The sequence below is a fragment of the Sabethes cyaneus genome, chromosome 1 (genome assembly GCF_943734655.1).
Source record: "Sabethes cyaneus chromosome 1, idSabCyanKW18_F2, whole genome shotgun sequence".
Taxonomy (NCBI): Eukaryota; Metazoa; Arthropoda; class Insecta; order Diptera; family Culicidae; genus Sabethes; species Sabethes cyaneus.
In genome coordinates, this window is record NC_071353.1 from 155,723,403 (window position 1) to 155,737,182 (window position 13,780).

Here is a 13,780-nt window from a genome sequence, read left to right on the forward strand (position 1 = left end):
GGGATCCGGCGATTGGTTTATCGCACGCTAACCCCATTGATGGTGATGACATTCCCCCTGACGGTCGGTTCCGGCTCGTACACCTCCTCGTTGCTACGCATCTCGTACGGAGCGTCGTAGTACTGCTCATTTGGTATTTGATCGTAGATGTTTTCGCCGCCACTCATGTGCCTACTGCTTAAGCTATTGTTATTGCTAACGCTAATGTTATTACTATTAAGTCTACTTGGCGGGGGAGGGTGCCCATTGGCACCGCCACCAGCCTGAAAGGTATTGAACGTCACCAGATTGCCGCGATTCGGCAGATCGAAATTGTGCCGTCCGTTCTCCAGCGACGAGTACGACATTACGGCCGCATTCTGTTCGTCTTTGTGCTCAGCCGCCTGTACATTTTCCGTATTTTTCACCGGACGGGCTTTGTTCCGGTGCAGGAATAGTACCCCAATAAGAATCAACAGAATGACGATGATGGCGGCTCCGATTGCGATGCCGGTACCCAGGCTGTTTGTTTCCTGGGCATCGTTGACTATCACTGGAATGATTGTAGGTTAGAATATGGATTTTTTCGAGGGAAAATTGTCAAAAAAAACTTACACTCGCAACGAGGTTCCTCTCCGCTCCACTTTCCATCATCCATGCATTTTCGCAAGTACGGACCAATCCGATTGTAGTGTGGAATGCAATGATACTCAGCCGATCCACCGTAAACGGTGGATTCGTTTACCACAATTACTCGTCCATTTTCAATATCAGCCGGACGACCGCAATCGGTTACTGCACAAAAGCAAAAATCATAATATTAATCAATTATGGCAAACCTTTCTCCAGAAATACTCACACTTGCACACGGGATTCCGTCCGGACCACACACCGGACTGCTGACACGTTCGGGTACCATTCCCAACCATGTACCGACCCTTGGCACAGTTGAACTTGGCCGTCGTACCTACCTTCCGACTGCCAAGATCCACCACAAGATTCTCGGCCATGTTTGGCTCATCACAAGTAATTTCCACACAAGCCGGCGTTTCGTGACTCCAACTTCCATCCTCCATACAGAGTCGCCTGGAAACGCCATCCAACTTATAATTGTTGTTACACTCGTACAGGGCAGCCGCTCCATAATAGGTCGCATTAGTGGCCAACGTAACCCGTCCGTTGACGGTCGTAGAAGGCGCTCCACAATCAACGTCTTAAAACGAAAAAAAAACATTAACCCCAATCAATCTCCAACAACTCGGTCGGTCGGTAACTCACAAACACACTCCGGAATCTCCCCGCTCCACAATCCATTCTCCTCGCAGGTAATCAGTGGCTCCCCAACAATTTTGTACCCCCTCTCGCATCGATACTTCGCCAGTGCCCCAATCTTGTACGTCTGCACACTGTTCGCCGCCTGATCCGAAGTTCGAATCAACGTCCTGCCGTACATCCGATCGTTCCCGGTTACGCTGAGAATACTGTGCGGAGCGAAGGTCGGTTCCGGGCAGCGTATCTCCTCGCAGCGTGGAGCTGCCTCGCTCCAGAGGCCACTCTCCTGACAGGTTCGCTTCGGCACGCCACTCAACCGGTGCGAGTTGGCGCACGAGTAGAAAACTTCCGACCCGAGGTAGGTCGTGTTCTGCACGTACCGATGCGCTCCGAACGGGATCGGTGTCAACGGGCCACAGTCGACGTACTCGCAGTCCGGCGCGTCACCACTCCAGTGGCCCGACTCCAGGCAGGTCAGGGTGTCCTCACCGCGCAGGATGTGTCCCGGATCGCAGTGGTACTGAATCGACGAGTGAATGTTGTAATCGTAGCCGACCACGTACGAACCGGGCGGGACGTGCGGCGTCTCGCAGGTGATTACTGCAACAAGAGGAGAGATGGTTAGAGAGGAAAGGTCTGTCAGGCAAGGATAACCGAGAAATTTAAATTGTTTGGGGTGTCATTTTGATGAGTTTTTTTTCATTTGAAGGATATCCAATGCTTTATATTTCAGAGTTTTCGGGTACGAGGAGTGTTTCTGTGCTTTTAGTTGCACTGCCATTCAATATCGCTGCTGTAGACTTCGTCAACTGTTTTTTGTTTTGCTTTTTATCGTCTTTTTGCGCCCTTCTGGCGTCGTCAAACCGTCCCATCGTCTTTTAGTCGATGTTTTTCTTATATATTTCTTCGTTTCTTTGGTCATTTGGCGTCTTGTCGTCATATTTTTGTTGTTTTGGTCGTAATTTTATCCTCATTTCGTCCCATTTTTATCCACTTTTCGTTGTCTTTTCAGCACTGTTTCATAATATTTTAGTCGTATTTTTGCCGCCATTGGTTTTGTCTGTTCATTTTTTTTTGTCAATTACAAGGGTTTTTCAAAACGGAATAAAACCTTTTTCATTATCTCTTTAGTCCCTTTAAATAGTCTTTTTAGTGTGTTTTGGACGTCGTCACGACGTATTTTTGCCACTTGTGGTGTCTTTTATTAATTTTTATCTTTGGCTTCTGAGTGCCTCCTCTGCTTTTTGACATATTTGTGTCGTTTTTAAGGCCTTTTTTTGCTTCAGCGTTTTTCTTCGTTTTTTCGTGGCCTTTTAATCGTCTCTTGCCATCTTTTTTGACATTTTCGGATTTGTTTTTGGTGTCTTTTCGTCCTATTTTTTTGTCTTTCATTACGAAAATAATAATGAATACGTTTTCACCGTTATAGTTCTATCTTTGTTTTGCATTTTCATCACTTTTTCATTATCTTTTAGGTGCATTTTCGTAGTCTTTTCGAAGTCTTTTTATTGTCTTTTCGTCGAACATTCATTGTTTCTTCGTCCCTTCGTCGAATTTTTTCTGTCTTTCAGTATTTTTGTCGTTTATCAGCTTTTGAGCTTTGTTTTCCTGTCTCTTCGTCACTTTTTCGTCGATTTTTTCTCTTTGTTTTTTGCTGCCTTTTCCTATTTTTTTTGCTCTTCTAGTTATATTTTCGTCAATCGTCCTTTGTTTTCGTTTCAAATTTTTCCCCCTTTAGTTTTCATTTTCCATTCTTCGTCCTTCTTCTGTCGTCCTATTTTATTTGTCTTCCGTTATTTAGTTAGTTTCGTTTCGTTCGTCTTTCATTGTCAGCCTCTATTTTGCCGCAGATTATTTTTCGTTCGTTTGACCGTTTTTAAGCTGCACACTTCTAAATTCGAGCCCCGCTGGTTTGCACGACGTGCAAGTTAAAAATGGTTCGTACTCAATATGACATCATTTGCTTATGCAGACAATGCACACAACCACGATTTGTTTGTACTGATCTAGCGTGTTTGTTTCACATTCCGTTTTCCCAACGATTGTGATAAAAATCCGATCGAAGAATGAAATATTCGCGACTTGCAAACTACCAACTGAATCGAACCACCAAAACAATTCTAGATAGAATTAACAAAAGGGCGAATGTCGCAAATGTCAACAAAACGAGTGAGAGTTACTTTTTTCTGGACCAGCGTAGGAAAATCTTCTGACAGCTCAAGCACCAACACTAGCGAACACGAAATACGCGTGTATATACATGATATTTGCATCATTTTGGGGAAGAGCTGATGCCTTTTTGCCTGATTGTCAAGCACCAACACATACATATATGGAAAGGTCTATAACAAAGTGCAGGGCGGCCAGTTCATTCAAGTTTCAGCATATTTAGCGTTACGTTCAAATTAAAAACTAACCTCCTTGGTTTGCATGGGAAATCGTTCAAACTAGCAAGGGTCCACTGTATGTCTTGCATTTTTCGGTTCACATTTTTTTGGTTGATTTTGCGTCCTTTGCTTTTCAGTGATTTCGTTTTTATTCGTTATTCGTTTTTATCGTTTCTCGTCTTAAGTTTTCCGTTTTTTGCCTTTCGATTGTCGTTTCTCGTTTTCCAACTTGCGTGTTTCGTTTTTTGCTATTGATCCTTCGTTATCACTCTTTCGTTTATCCTCTTTCAATGAGTAATTCTCGCTGAAACGGGGCCACTACTGACACGAGGTCTTCAAATATTGGAACTTTTGCGCTTAATTGGTTGAAAATGGTTAAAAAATAAGAATTTTGCTTTTGATACCTCGAAATAGTGGGTCCCTCGTTCACCAAGGGGCCTAACAGGTTCAAAAAAAGTTGAATTTTGAGCAAACCTTGAGATTTATATCATGTGATATTTCATAAATTTGCCATGAAACAACTAACAAATAGCTCGGTTCTGTAAAGAAGAACAGGGCTTTCAAAGGGAGTAAAAAAAATTAGCGGCCATTTTGGATTTCGTCGCCATATTGGATTTTATCAAAAAATAGCCGTTTTCACCACGAGCCTCTCAACCGATTTTCATTTTAAGACCACCATTGGAAAGCTGAGAAAAAATGCTATAAGAAACATTCATAAAATTAGGTGTGCAATGGCATTAACTGAATAAAACAACCAGTTATTTGAAGCAAAGTTCACAATTTTCATATAATTATTGTCATATTTTCAAAATTTGCTATAAAGCTGTTACGTTGTGATATATAATAAAATGGCGTACACGTAACAATTAACTAATTACTATATTAATACCGATAAAGAATCTATATCAGGGCACTGATTGTTAACACCCGATCGTGAGTGAGGTGTAACTCGAAGTGAGGGCAGAGCTTTCTCCACTGATGACGATAGCGTAAGACGATGACATATCAACGCTACCAATTATGTCGACAAAGCTTCTCCGATTGTTTAGTAGCGTTAGAGGGGCTACCCCAACACCTCCCCTTTTTAGTAGACTTGGTAAGGCTCGTAACGAACTGGGGCCCTACGCTGGCGTGTCGATCGGCGGTGTAACTCTGGATCTAAAACAGGCTGCCTTTTTGGTAACCGAGGTCGAGGATTGTCGTCTTGCAGGCCCATAAGCTCTCTTAAGAACTCACGCTGTAGTTCGTTTAATTCTTCAGCTGCAACTGGTGGTGGTCCAACTTCGATCGTAGTATCACTTGGCTTAGTAGGACTGATCCCCCAGGCACCAAGCAGAATGTCCAGTGGAACGACCGGTTCTGCTTCTCGCGAGTCACTCGTTTCATCTCCATACCGTGTCCGTAGCTGGTTACTATGTGAGCGAATTAGCCGTTGCAGTTCCGGAAGCCACACATTGTACATTACTCTGCCGACTCGTTCGACAATTTCTCCTGGAATCCAGTTGCATTTGTTTCCAGAGTGCACTTGGGCGTACACCTTACTCTTCACATCAAAAGATTTGCTTTTTGCTCCATGTTTAGCATCGAACTGTTTATTTTGTTTCAGATTGTTATCCTTGAAGAATCTGCTTGGCGGACGAAGAAGTTCAAACGACGTCCGCAGTGGTTTGCCCAAAAGCACTTCGGCGGGAGATTTCCCCCCTGGAGTATTTCGACATGGTGTGGATCTATAGCAAAGTAAAAATGTATCAAGCGCTTCTTCTAGTGGTTCTCCACCGGCTTGGATTTTCTTCATGGTCCGCTTGAATGTGTCTACGAACCGTTCCACTTGCCCATTACTTTGGGGATGGAAAGGTGCCGTTTTTAGATGCATGATCCCATTTGCTTTGCAAAATCTCTCAAACGCATCACTTGTTAGTTGGGTTCCATTATCGGACACTAGAACCTCAGGCATACCGAATCGGCTGAAAATCTGACGCAGAATAGCAATAGTGGCTGTCGTAGTGATTCGGTTCGTGGAGATCACTTCTGGCCACTTCGACAATGAATCTACCAACAGGAGATAATATGTTCCATTGATTGGTCCCGCAAAATCCAAATGCACTCTTTGCCAAGGTTTTTCAGGGATAGGCCACGATTCGAGTTTCGTTTTAGTAGCGGTTTTGGCCACGGACGCACATTCAGAACAAGATCGCACTAAAGCCGAAACATGATCATCAATGTTCGGCCAATACACATACATTCTCGCGATGGAACGCATTCGCTCTATACCAGGATGGCCCTTATGAAGCTGTTGCAATACCTTATGCTGTAATTTCTTTGGTACCACAATGCGATCTCCGTACATAAGAACTTTCTGGGCTACGTATAACGATTCCCGGCGTACAAAGAATTGTTGAACCTCCGGTCCGCCGGGGATAGATTTCTTGTCGCTGGGCCAACCATTGATCACGTATTTAATCACCTGCTGCAATGTTTCATCATGAGTAGTCTCGGCTGCTATCTGTTTGTAAGAAACAGGGAGATACTCAACTGACTGACTAACTATATTGCAAATTACACGTTCTATTTCAATTTCAATTTCAATGACTATTGATCAAACGCGATAATATATCCGCATGACCAAAATGATCCGTGGAAACATATTCGATGTCAAACTCGTACAATAACATCGTAAGTGCCCACCTCTGGAGCCTGTTAGCTGTGTACAACGGAATGCCACGTTTTGAGCCAAATATGGCTAAAAGCGGCTTATGATCCGTCTGTAGGATGAATTTTCTGCCGTAAATCATCCTGTGGAATTTTGTGACTGCATATACGAGGCCCAGTGCCTCCTTTTCAATTTGGCTGTATCTAGACTCCGCTGGCGTTAGACTTCGAGATGCATGGAAAACAGCTTTCTCTGACCCATCAGGAATCAGGATTTGCATTTTTCGAACGGCACCGTGAACCCATACTCCTGGATGCGTTGGAGGACTTGACGTAGATTTCGTTTATGCTCCTCCTCAGTGCGACCTCCAACCAGTATATCATCAAGGTAAGGAGCGGTGCATTGGATTCCCGCTAGCATCGTGTCCATAATTTGTTGAAAGGCCCCTGGTGCACTTTTGATGCCAGGGGAAAGCCGATTGAACTGGTACAGACCTTTATGTGTGTTTATATTAATCAGCTTGCGGCTGTCTTCGTCGACGGGAACTTGTAGATAAGCGTGCGATAAATCGATGTGGCTAAATATTGTGCAATTTGCCATTCGATTAAATATATCCTCGGGAAGAGGAAGCGGATAGCTGTTTGCCTCGAGCGCGTTGTTTAATCCGGTCGAAAAATCTGCGCAAATTCGAACGGAATGATCCGGTTTACGCACCACAACAATCGGTGCAGCCCAATCTGCGTGCGTAATCGGTGTAATGATGCCAAGGTCTTCTAACCGCTGTAGTTCACCTTCGACGACTGATTCCATTCCATATGAGACCGGTCGCTTGGGTTTGAACACTGGCCGGACATTTTCCTTCAGCGTAAACTGTACTTGTGTCTTCGAGCAAAGTCCCATGCGATCAGAGAAAACGTTTGGAAAATCTGCTTGCAGGTCGGTAATCTGTCTGTCCTCTCGTTGTGTCCCAATCAACTTACAAAAGGACGAAAACGGTACGTCCTATAACCCAAACTCTTCGAGCAAGTCTGAGCCTAAAACGTTCAGAGAGAGGTTAGAACTACAAACGTAACAGTTACCTTCTCGTTGTGTATCGGCGATGGTGATTGTAGCTTGGAACATCGCGTCGATTTCCAGTCTGCTACCGGAAGCTGTTTGCACCTCGCAGTCTGGTGGATACGTCTTTGGTGCCCCGATTTTCCTCCAATTTTGCTTTGATATGACGGTAATATTGGAGCCGGAATCCAGCTGAAGACTAACTGGTACCCCGTTGATGCATGTTTCGTCGTATCTCCGACTTCGTTTAAGGTCCTTCACGATCACGATCTTATTTGAGTGCTGTTTGTACTGCTTCTTCCCCTTGTATGCCTGTTGCCGCTGCTTGAAACATCCACAGTAGCCTTCTTTGTGGCCTATTCGACCGCAGTCCCGACATTTGTGGTCTTTGAAAGTGCACTGTTTGAAGAAATGCATGTTGCCACATCCCCAGCAAGGTGTTCTAACTTCGTCACTCTTGCCTGTATCGTATTTGGAATGGCCTCGGCCGTGCGGTGAGCGTGATCTGACGGCCTTTGCAGCGGCCACAACAGAGCTTGAAGACTGCCCTCCGATAAGAATCGTGTCCCGTTTTAGATTGATAAGGGACTTGCACTCCTCAACTACCTTATCTAGGGTGATGTTGTTCGTCTCGTTGATCTTGGACAACAGGCGCATCCGAATGTCCGAATCGTTGGGTGATTTGAGTCCGCAAACGAAGATGAGGCATTTGAATTTTTCTTCTTGTAACTCCTGCAGCTTAAAATCGACGCACGCTCGGTTGACCTTGCATGAGTAGGTTATAAAATCCTCGTTCTCGTCTTTCATCGTCTGCAGGCACTGATACCGTCGGTAGAAAATGGAAACCGGCGTGCCAAAAATCGTTTTTAACTTGGCCACCGTTTCCTCAAAGGAATACTCTCTCGACAGCTTAGGAAGAATGAATAATGTGTATCGTTCGTGTGCGGCTGGGCTCAGCTTCCGGAGTAAAAGTCGTACCTTTGCGTTATCCGTCAACTGGCCAGCATCTTTCTCAAAAAGGTCCGCGTACCGCGCAAACCACGCATCGAAAGAACATCCTGTTTCTCCGTCGTAAACGAAATGGGTGATATTCGATGCTAAAGAGTCGAGTATAAGCTCGTTCCTATTAGCTGCCTGGACATTTCCTTGAATCGCCGTCATTTGTTCCGATAAGCGGGCCATCAACGCATGCTGATTGTTGAGAATTTGCAGGATCGTTTCCTTAAAAGGCTGGTCTGCATGTACGGAATGCGATGGCGGAACCGACATTTTGTTTTGTAATCGACGACGCCGTATTCACTTTTATCGATATTTTAATCTGACTTTCTCGCGAACTTAAACCGATAATTAACACGCGTCACGATTCTCGTCGCCACTTTGTTACGTTATGATATATAATAAAAAGGCGTACACGTAACAATTAACTAATTACTATATTAATACCGATAAAGAATCTATATCAGGGCACTGATTGTTAACACCCGATCGTGAGTGAGGTGTAACTCGAAGTGAGGGCAGAGCTTTCTCCACTGATGACGATAGCGTAAGACGATGACATATCAACGCTACCAATTATGTCGACAAAGCTTCTCCGATTGTGTAGTAGCGTTAGAGGGGCTACCCCAACAAAAGCAAACTACAAACGACACGGTTTTGTAAAGAGGAGAGATAGGGCTTATAAACGAAGTGAAAAAAATCGACGGTCATCTTGGATTTGACCGCCATGTTGGATTTTATCAATAAATCGCCATTTTCGTCATGTTCCCCCCAATTGCTTTTAATTTTAAGGCCACCGTCGGAAAGCTGAGAAAAAATGCTATAAGTGCCATTGCATAATGCCACTGCACACCTAATTTTATGAATGTTTCTACTAGCATTTTTCTCAGCTTTCCAATGGTGGTCTTACAATGAAAATCGGTTGGGGGCTCATGGTGAAAACGGCTATTTTTTGATAAAGTCCAATATGGTGACCAAATGCAAGATGGCCGCTAAAAAATTTTTTACTCCATTTGAAAACTCTGTTCTTCTTCTTTACAGAACCGCGCTATTTGTTAGTTGTTTCATGGCAAATTTATGAAATATCACATGATATTTGCTCAAAATGCAACTTTTTTTGAAACTGTTAGGCCCCTTGGTGAACGAGGGGTCCACTATTTCGAGGTATCAAACGTGTAATTTTTATTTTTTAACAATTTTTAACCAATTAAGCGCAAAAGTTTCAATATTTGAAGACCTCGTGTCAGTAGTGGCCCCGTTTCAGCGAGCATTAAATCTCAATAATAGTAGTTTTTAAAGGCATGACTAATATTCAATAAGACAACTGTGTCAGTTGAATTTCACAATCAAATAAACGAATATTTTATTGACTTTTATGGCGTTTTCGATTGATCGCTTTTTTGTCGTCTTCCGTCTTTTTCCAATGGCCTTTTCGTCATGCTTCCGTCGTCTTTTTACTGTTTTTTCGACACCTCTCCTCGTCTTTTTGTCGCCTAATTGCAATCTTTTTATCGTTCTTTCGTCATCTTATTGTTGCCTTTTCTTCGTATCGCATTTTCATTTGTTCGTTTTTTTGCGTCTGTTTTTTGTTTCTTTGTTACTTTTGTGGTGGCTTTTTGCCGTTTTTAACGTCTCTTTGTCTGTGCTGATGTCTTTTCATCGTCTTTTGTCGTCGTTTCGTCTTTTTTCCCATTTTTTCGTCGTTCTAGTTACTGTCAATCCAGCTTTTTACGAGCCATAATGGCGGACGTGTTCGTAATATTTGAACAGCATTTTTGACATTTCCCTAATACATCGCACGTTTTCTTTCCGCGTGTTCACGGTAAAACTAAAGGAATGTACGGAAAGAAAACGTGCGATGTATTAGGGAAATGTCAAAAATGCTGTTAAAATATTACGAACCCTTCCAGCTTCCACCATTATGGCTCTTAAAAAGCTGGATAAAACAAAAATGTTGTCTTTTTACTGCCTTTTCGTCGTTCGTTTGTCGTCTTGCTGTATCCAGCTTTTTACGAGCCATAATGGTGGAAGGGTTCGTAATATTTTACAGCATTTTTGACATTTCCCTAATACATCGCACGTTTTCTTTCCGTACATTCCTTTAGTTTTACCGTGAACACGCGGAAAGAAAACGTGCGATGTATTAGGGAAATGTCAAAAATGCTGTTCAAATATCACGAACACGTCCGCCATTATGGCTCGTAAAAAGCTGGATAGTGTATTCGTCATCTTTGTTTCGCGGTTTTGGCGTCTTTTCATCGTAATTTGGTGTTATTTTCGACCATTATTCTTTCAGCACTTTTTCATCATCTTTTCACCGCACTTTCGTTGGCGCTTTTTTCGATTTTAGTCCGTAGAAAATGCCTAAATCCGTAGAACTGCGGATACATTCGAACAAGTAAGTTTTCGCAGTCAGTCAGAGGTATCCAGCTTTTTGCGAGCCATAATGGCGGACGTGCTCGTAATATTTGAACGGCATTTTTGACATTGCCCTAATACATCGCATGTTTGCTTTCCGCACATTCCTTTAGTTTTACCGTGGACGCGCGGAAAAAAAACGTGCGATGTATTAGGGAAATGTCAAAAATGCCGTTTAAATATTACGAACACGTCTGCCATTATGGCTCGTAAAAAGCTGGATACGGTTGCTTCTCAGGTGATTTTCGACACTCAATCAGCACGCCGAGAATGAAGACCGGTCGACGGGTGTCCATCATAGCGAAAAAATGTGTATTTGAAAGAGTTTCCGCTAGGATGAGAACGTCGTAGTCACAACTACTCAATAAGAGCCTCAGTTGTGTGATTTGAGTGCGCAAACCTCTTACATTCTGATAAAAAATCGAGAATGCTAATTTTTTTGTACTGTTTTAAAGGTTTTTAATACGCGACATAATATAAATTAGTGCTTTTGGAAATGTTCATTTAGGAAACTGATTCCGCCTTTTTAGTATTGCCAAAGAGGTAGGTAGGCGCCCTACCTCGAGTCGAATCCGAATTGTGTGACATATCTTTAAGAATTATTTAGTTTGAAAATAGTTGACCAAATCTTGCCAATATAACGTAAGGTATGGCCATCTTAGTGAATTTTGCGGTACATAAAATATACCTTCGTGGAATTAGTGGGTCAATACAGAAAAGACATTGATTGTGTATTAAAAACTTACATTCACAAGCCGGCGCACTGCCGGACCACTTGCCATCCTTCGTACAGTAAAGTTCCTGCGGTCCAACCAGCCAGTAATCGTCATCACAGAAATACCGCACAATCGAACCGACCGTGGTAGAATCGTTCACCAGCAGCATATTGCCCCGATCCGGTCGAGCAGGCATTCCGCAGTCCACGAAGCGACAAACGGGCGTCTTACCGGTCCAATTGCCACCCAAACCGCAGGACAGAACCGGTTCACCCAGCAGTACGAACCCGTAATCGCACGAGTAAAACGCCGTCGATCCCGCCCGCCGACCGGAAACCTTCATGCTACCGCCCTGAATCGGCGGTGGCTCCGGACACCAATCGATCAAACATTTCGGCTCCGTACCGGACCACCCCTCGAGCGTACAGGTTCGATTTTCGTTCCCGATCAGCGTGTAGTTTTCGTGACAGTTGTAAGTGGCCGTCACTCCGAAGCTGGTTCGCTGCTCCGATAGCTGAATACTTCCGTGCTCGATGCTCGGAAGGTGGCCACAATCCACATCTAAAACAAAATATTTTAAGTGTTTTACCCTGAAAAATGAATGTTTAGGTTTTCATACATTTACACGTCGGTGGTTGGCCACTCCAGGAACCGGTCTGCTGGCAGAGCCGCTGTGCGGCTCCAATCAGCGAATGGCCCACCGGACAGGTGTAGGTTATGTTGGCTCCAATCGTATAGTTTTTCCCTACGATGGTCGTATTGACGAGGGCATCCGGCGATCCGCAGCTCAACGGGTTGTGCTGACAGATGAAGTTCAAGTAGTCCAAATTACAGCCGACGTCGTTCCACAGCCAGTTCCGACCGCCATCCAGTACGACACAGTTCTGTTCGCCGTTGTAGTTGTTGGGTTGATCCTTTCCCCAGGTCGGCTTCAATACCGTATCGCCTGCACAGAGAGAAAAAACGTTAGATAATAACTCACCAGAATCGGTGCCAATGGACCCAGCCAACCCCGTATGGAAATGCAATCTTCCAACTCAATTGTTTCGTTTGAATGGCGGCCACCGCCGCCATTACTAGTTATTACTGCAGGGTTTTTTTTTCGCAAGCCTCCACAATCAATGGCGATATGTGATGATGGAGATGATGATGCGTACTACTGGATGAGTGCGCGATGCATGGGAAAAATTCCCAGCATTGTTCGGCCGCGGCACCGAACGCCATCGTTTGACGCCCTCGAAAGCGAAAACGAGATGAGTCCGAAAAATATATGGGACTCGTAATTGCAGCGATGCATGCATGATGCACCACAAATTGTTTGCAAATTTGTTCCCACACCTAAGCCGAGCAAATGGGCCTAGCGCGAGTGAACGAGCGAGAAACGATCTAACGGTACTTTGAGGCTTACCATTCACCCACTTCCACGTGCGGGCCGTGATGCCAGGCTCTTTCTGTGCGCCGATCCACACCAGTTGCGTCCGCAGGTCCGTCTTCCTTCGCTCCAGCTCGGAGATAATGAAATCTGTCGTCGCTCCGCGGAAGTCATGAATTATGTCGCCACCTAGAACACCGTTCAGAAACATTCGAAAGTTAGTAAATAGTAGCTTAAACCAACCCCCCGCCCGTCCGTGACTTACCGTGCGAACGACAAACCTGTCGCGCCTTCTCGAAGCTCTCACCCCGCGTGATGTGGAACTCGTAGCAGGTCTTGGCGAACGTCGTCAGCACCGTGTCCGCGTTCAGGTTCGGTGCGGCGCACCGGTCCGGTGAAAATTCATCATTCGAGAACACTTCCACCTCGCACAGGCTCAGGCTGCTCTCGACGCCCACCAGCTGCACGGTCACAAACTGCCCAATCAGTGGCCGCGCGCAGGTGAAACTTTTCGTCGTACCTTCGTCCATCGTGCCGGGATACCAGGCGCACAGCGGATTGCGCTGCAGATCGGAACTGCTGTTGCCCACGCGGATTTCCAGATCCTGCAGCGGCTGATGGCCGCAGCAGCCGCGCGTCGTAATCCGTACGACCCGAACCGCTTCCGGCGTCAGCAGGTCCACCCGCCACCAGGGCGACGCCTCCTTCTGCGTGTCGGAACATTCCTGCCCGTCCGGGTTCTGGTTGCCCGGTTTGCCGTCGTTCGCCAGGCTCGCCGGACCGGAACGCGTGGCGGACGACTGATTTACCGGCTTTCGGAACGCCACATTGGTTCCTGCTCGTTGTTGCGCCGCGAGTTTCGGTAAGAGAGCAAGAAAGAGAAAAAACAAAAACAGTAATTTTAGTTAATTGATTCGGTTTGCTAATTTTGCAG

General features: G+C 44.9%; 1 protein-coding gene across 1 annotated transcript in view; it reads right to left on the minus strand.

The window, feature by feature from the left end:
* Positions 1–17: 17 nt before the first annotated feature.
* The window catches only part of LOC128732341 (sushi, von Willebrand factor type A, EGF and pentraxin domain-containing protein 1), a 74,617-nt gene continuing 60,854 nt past the window's right edge, over positions 18–13,780 (minus strand). Inside the window, exons 3-10 of the mRNA XM_053825586.1 lie at positions 13,112–13,681; positions 12,883–13,035; positions 12,094–12,420; positions 11,505–12,035; positions 1,258–1,851; positions 839–1,192; positions 595–774; positions 18–532 (exon numbers count right to left, since the gene is read on the minus strand). Of these exons, the coding sequence (XP_053681561.1) occupies positions 18–532; positions 595–774; positions 839–1,192; positions 1,258–1,851; positions 11,505–12,035; positions 12,094–12,420; positions 12,883–13,035; positions 13,112–13,681 (3,224 nt within the window). The remainder of the gene's footprint in view (positions 533–594; positions 775–838; positions 1,193–1,257; positions 1,852–11,504; positions 12,036–12,093; positions 12,421–12,882; positions 13,036–13,111; positions 13,682–13,780) is intronic.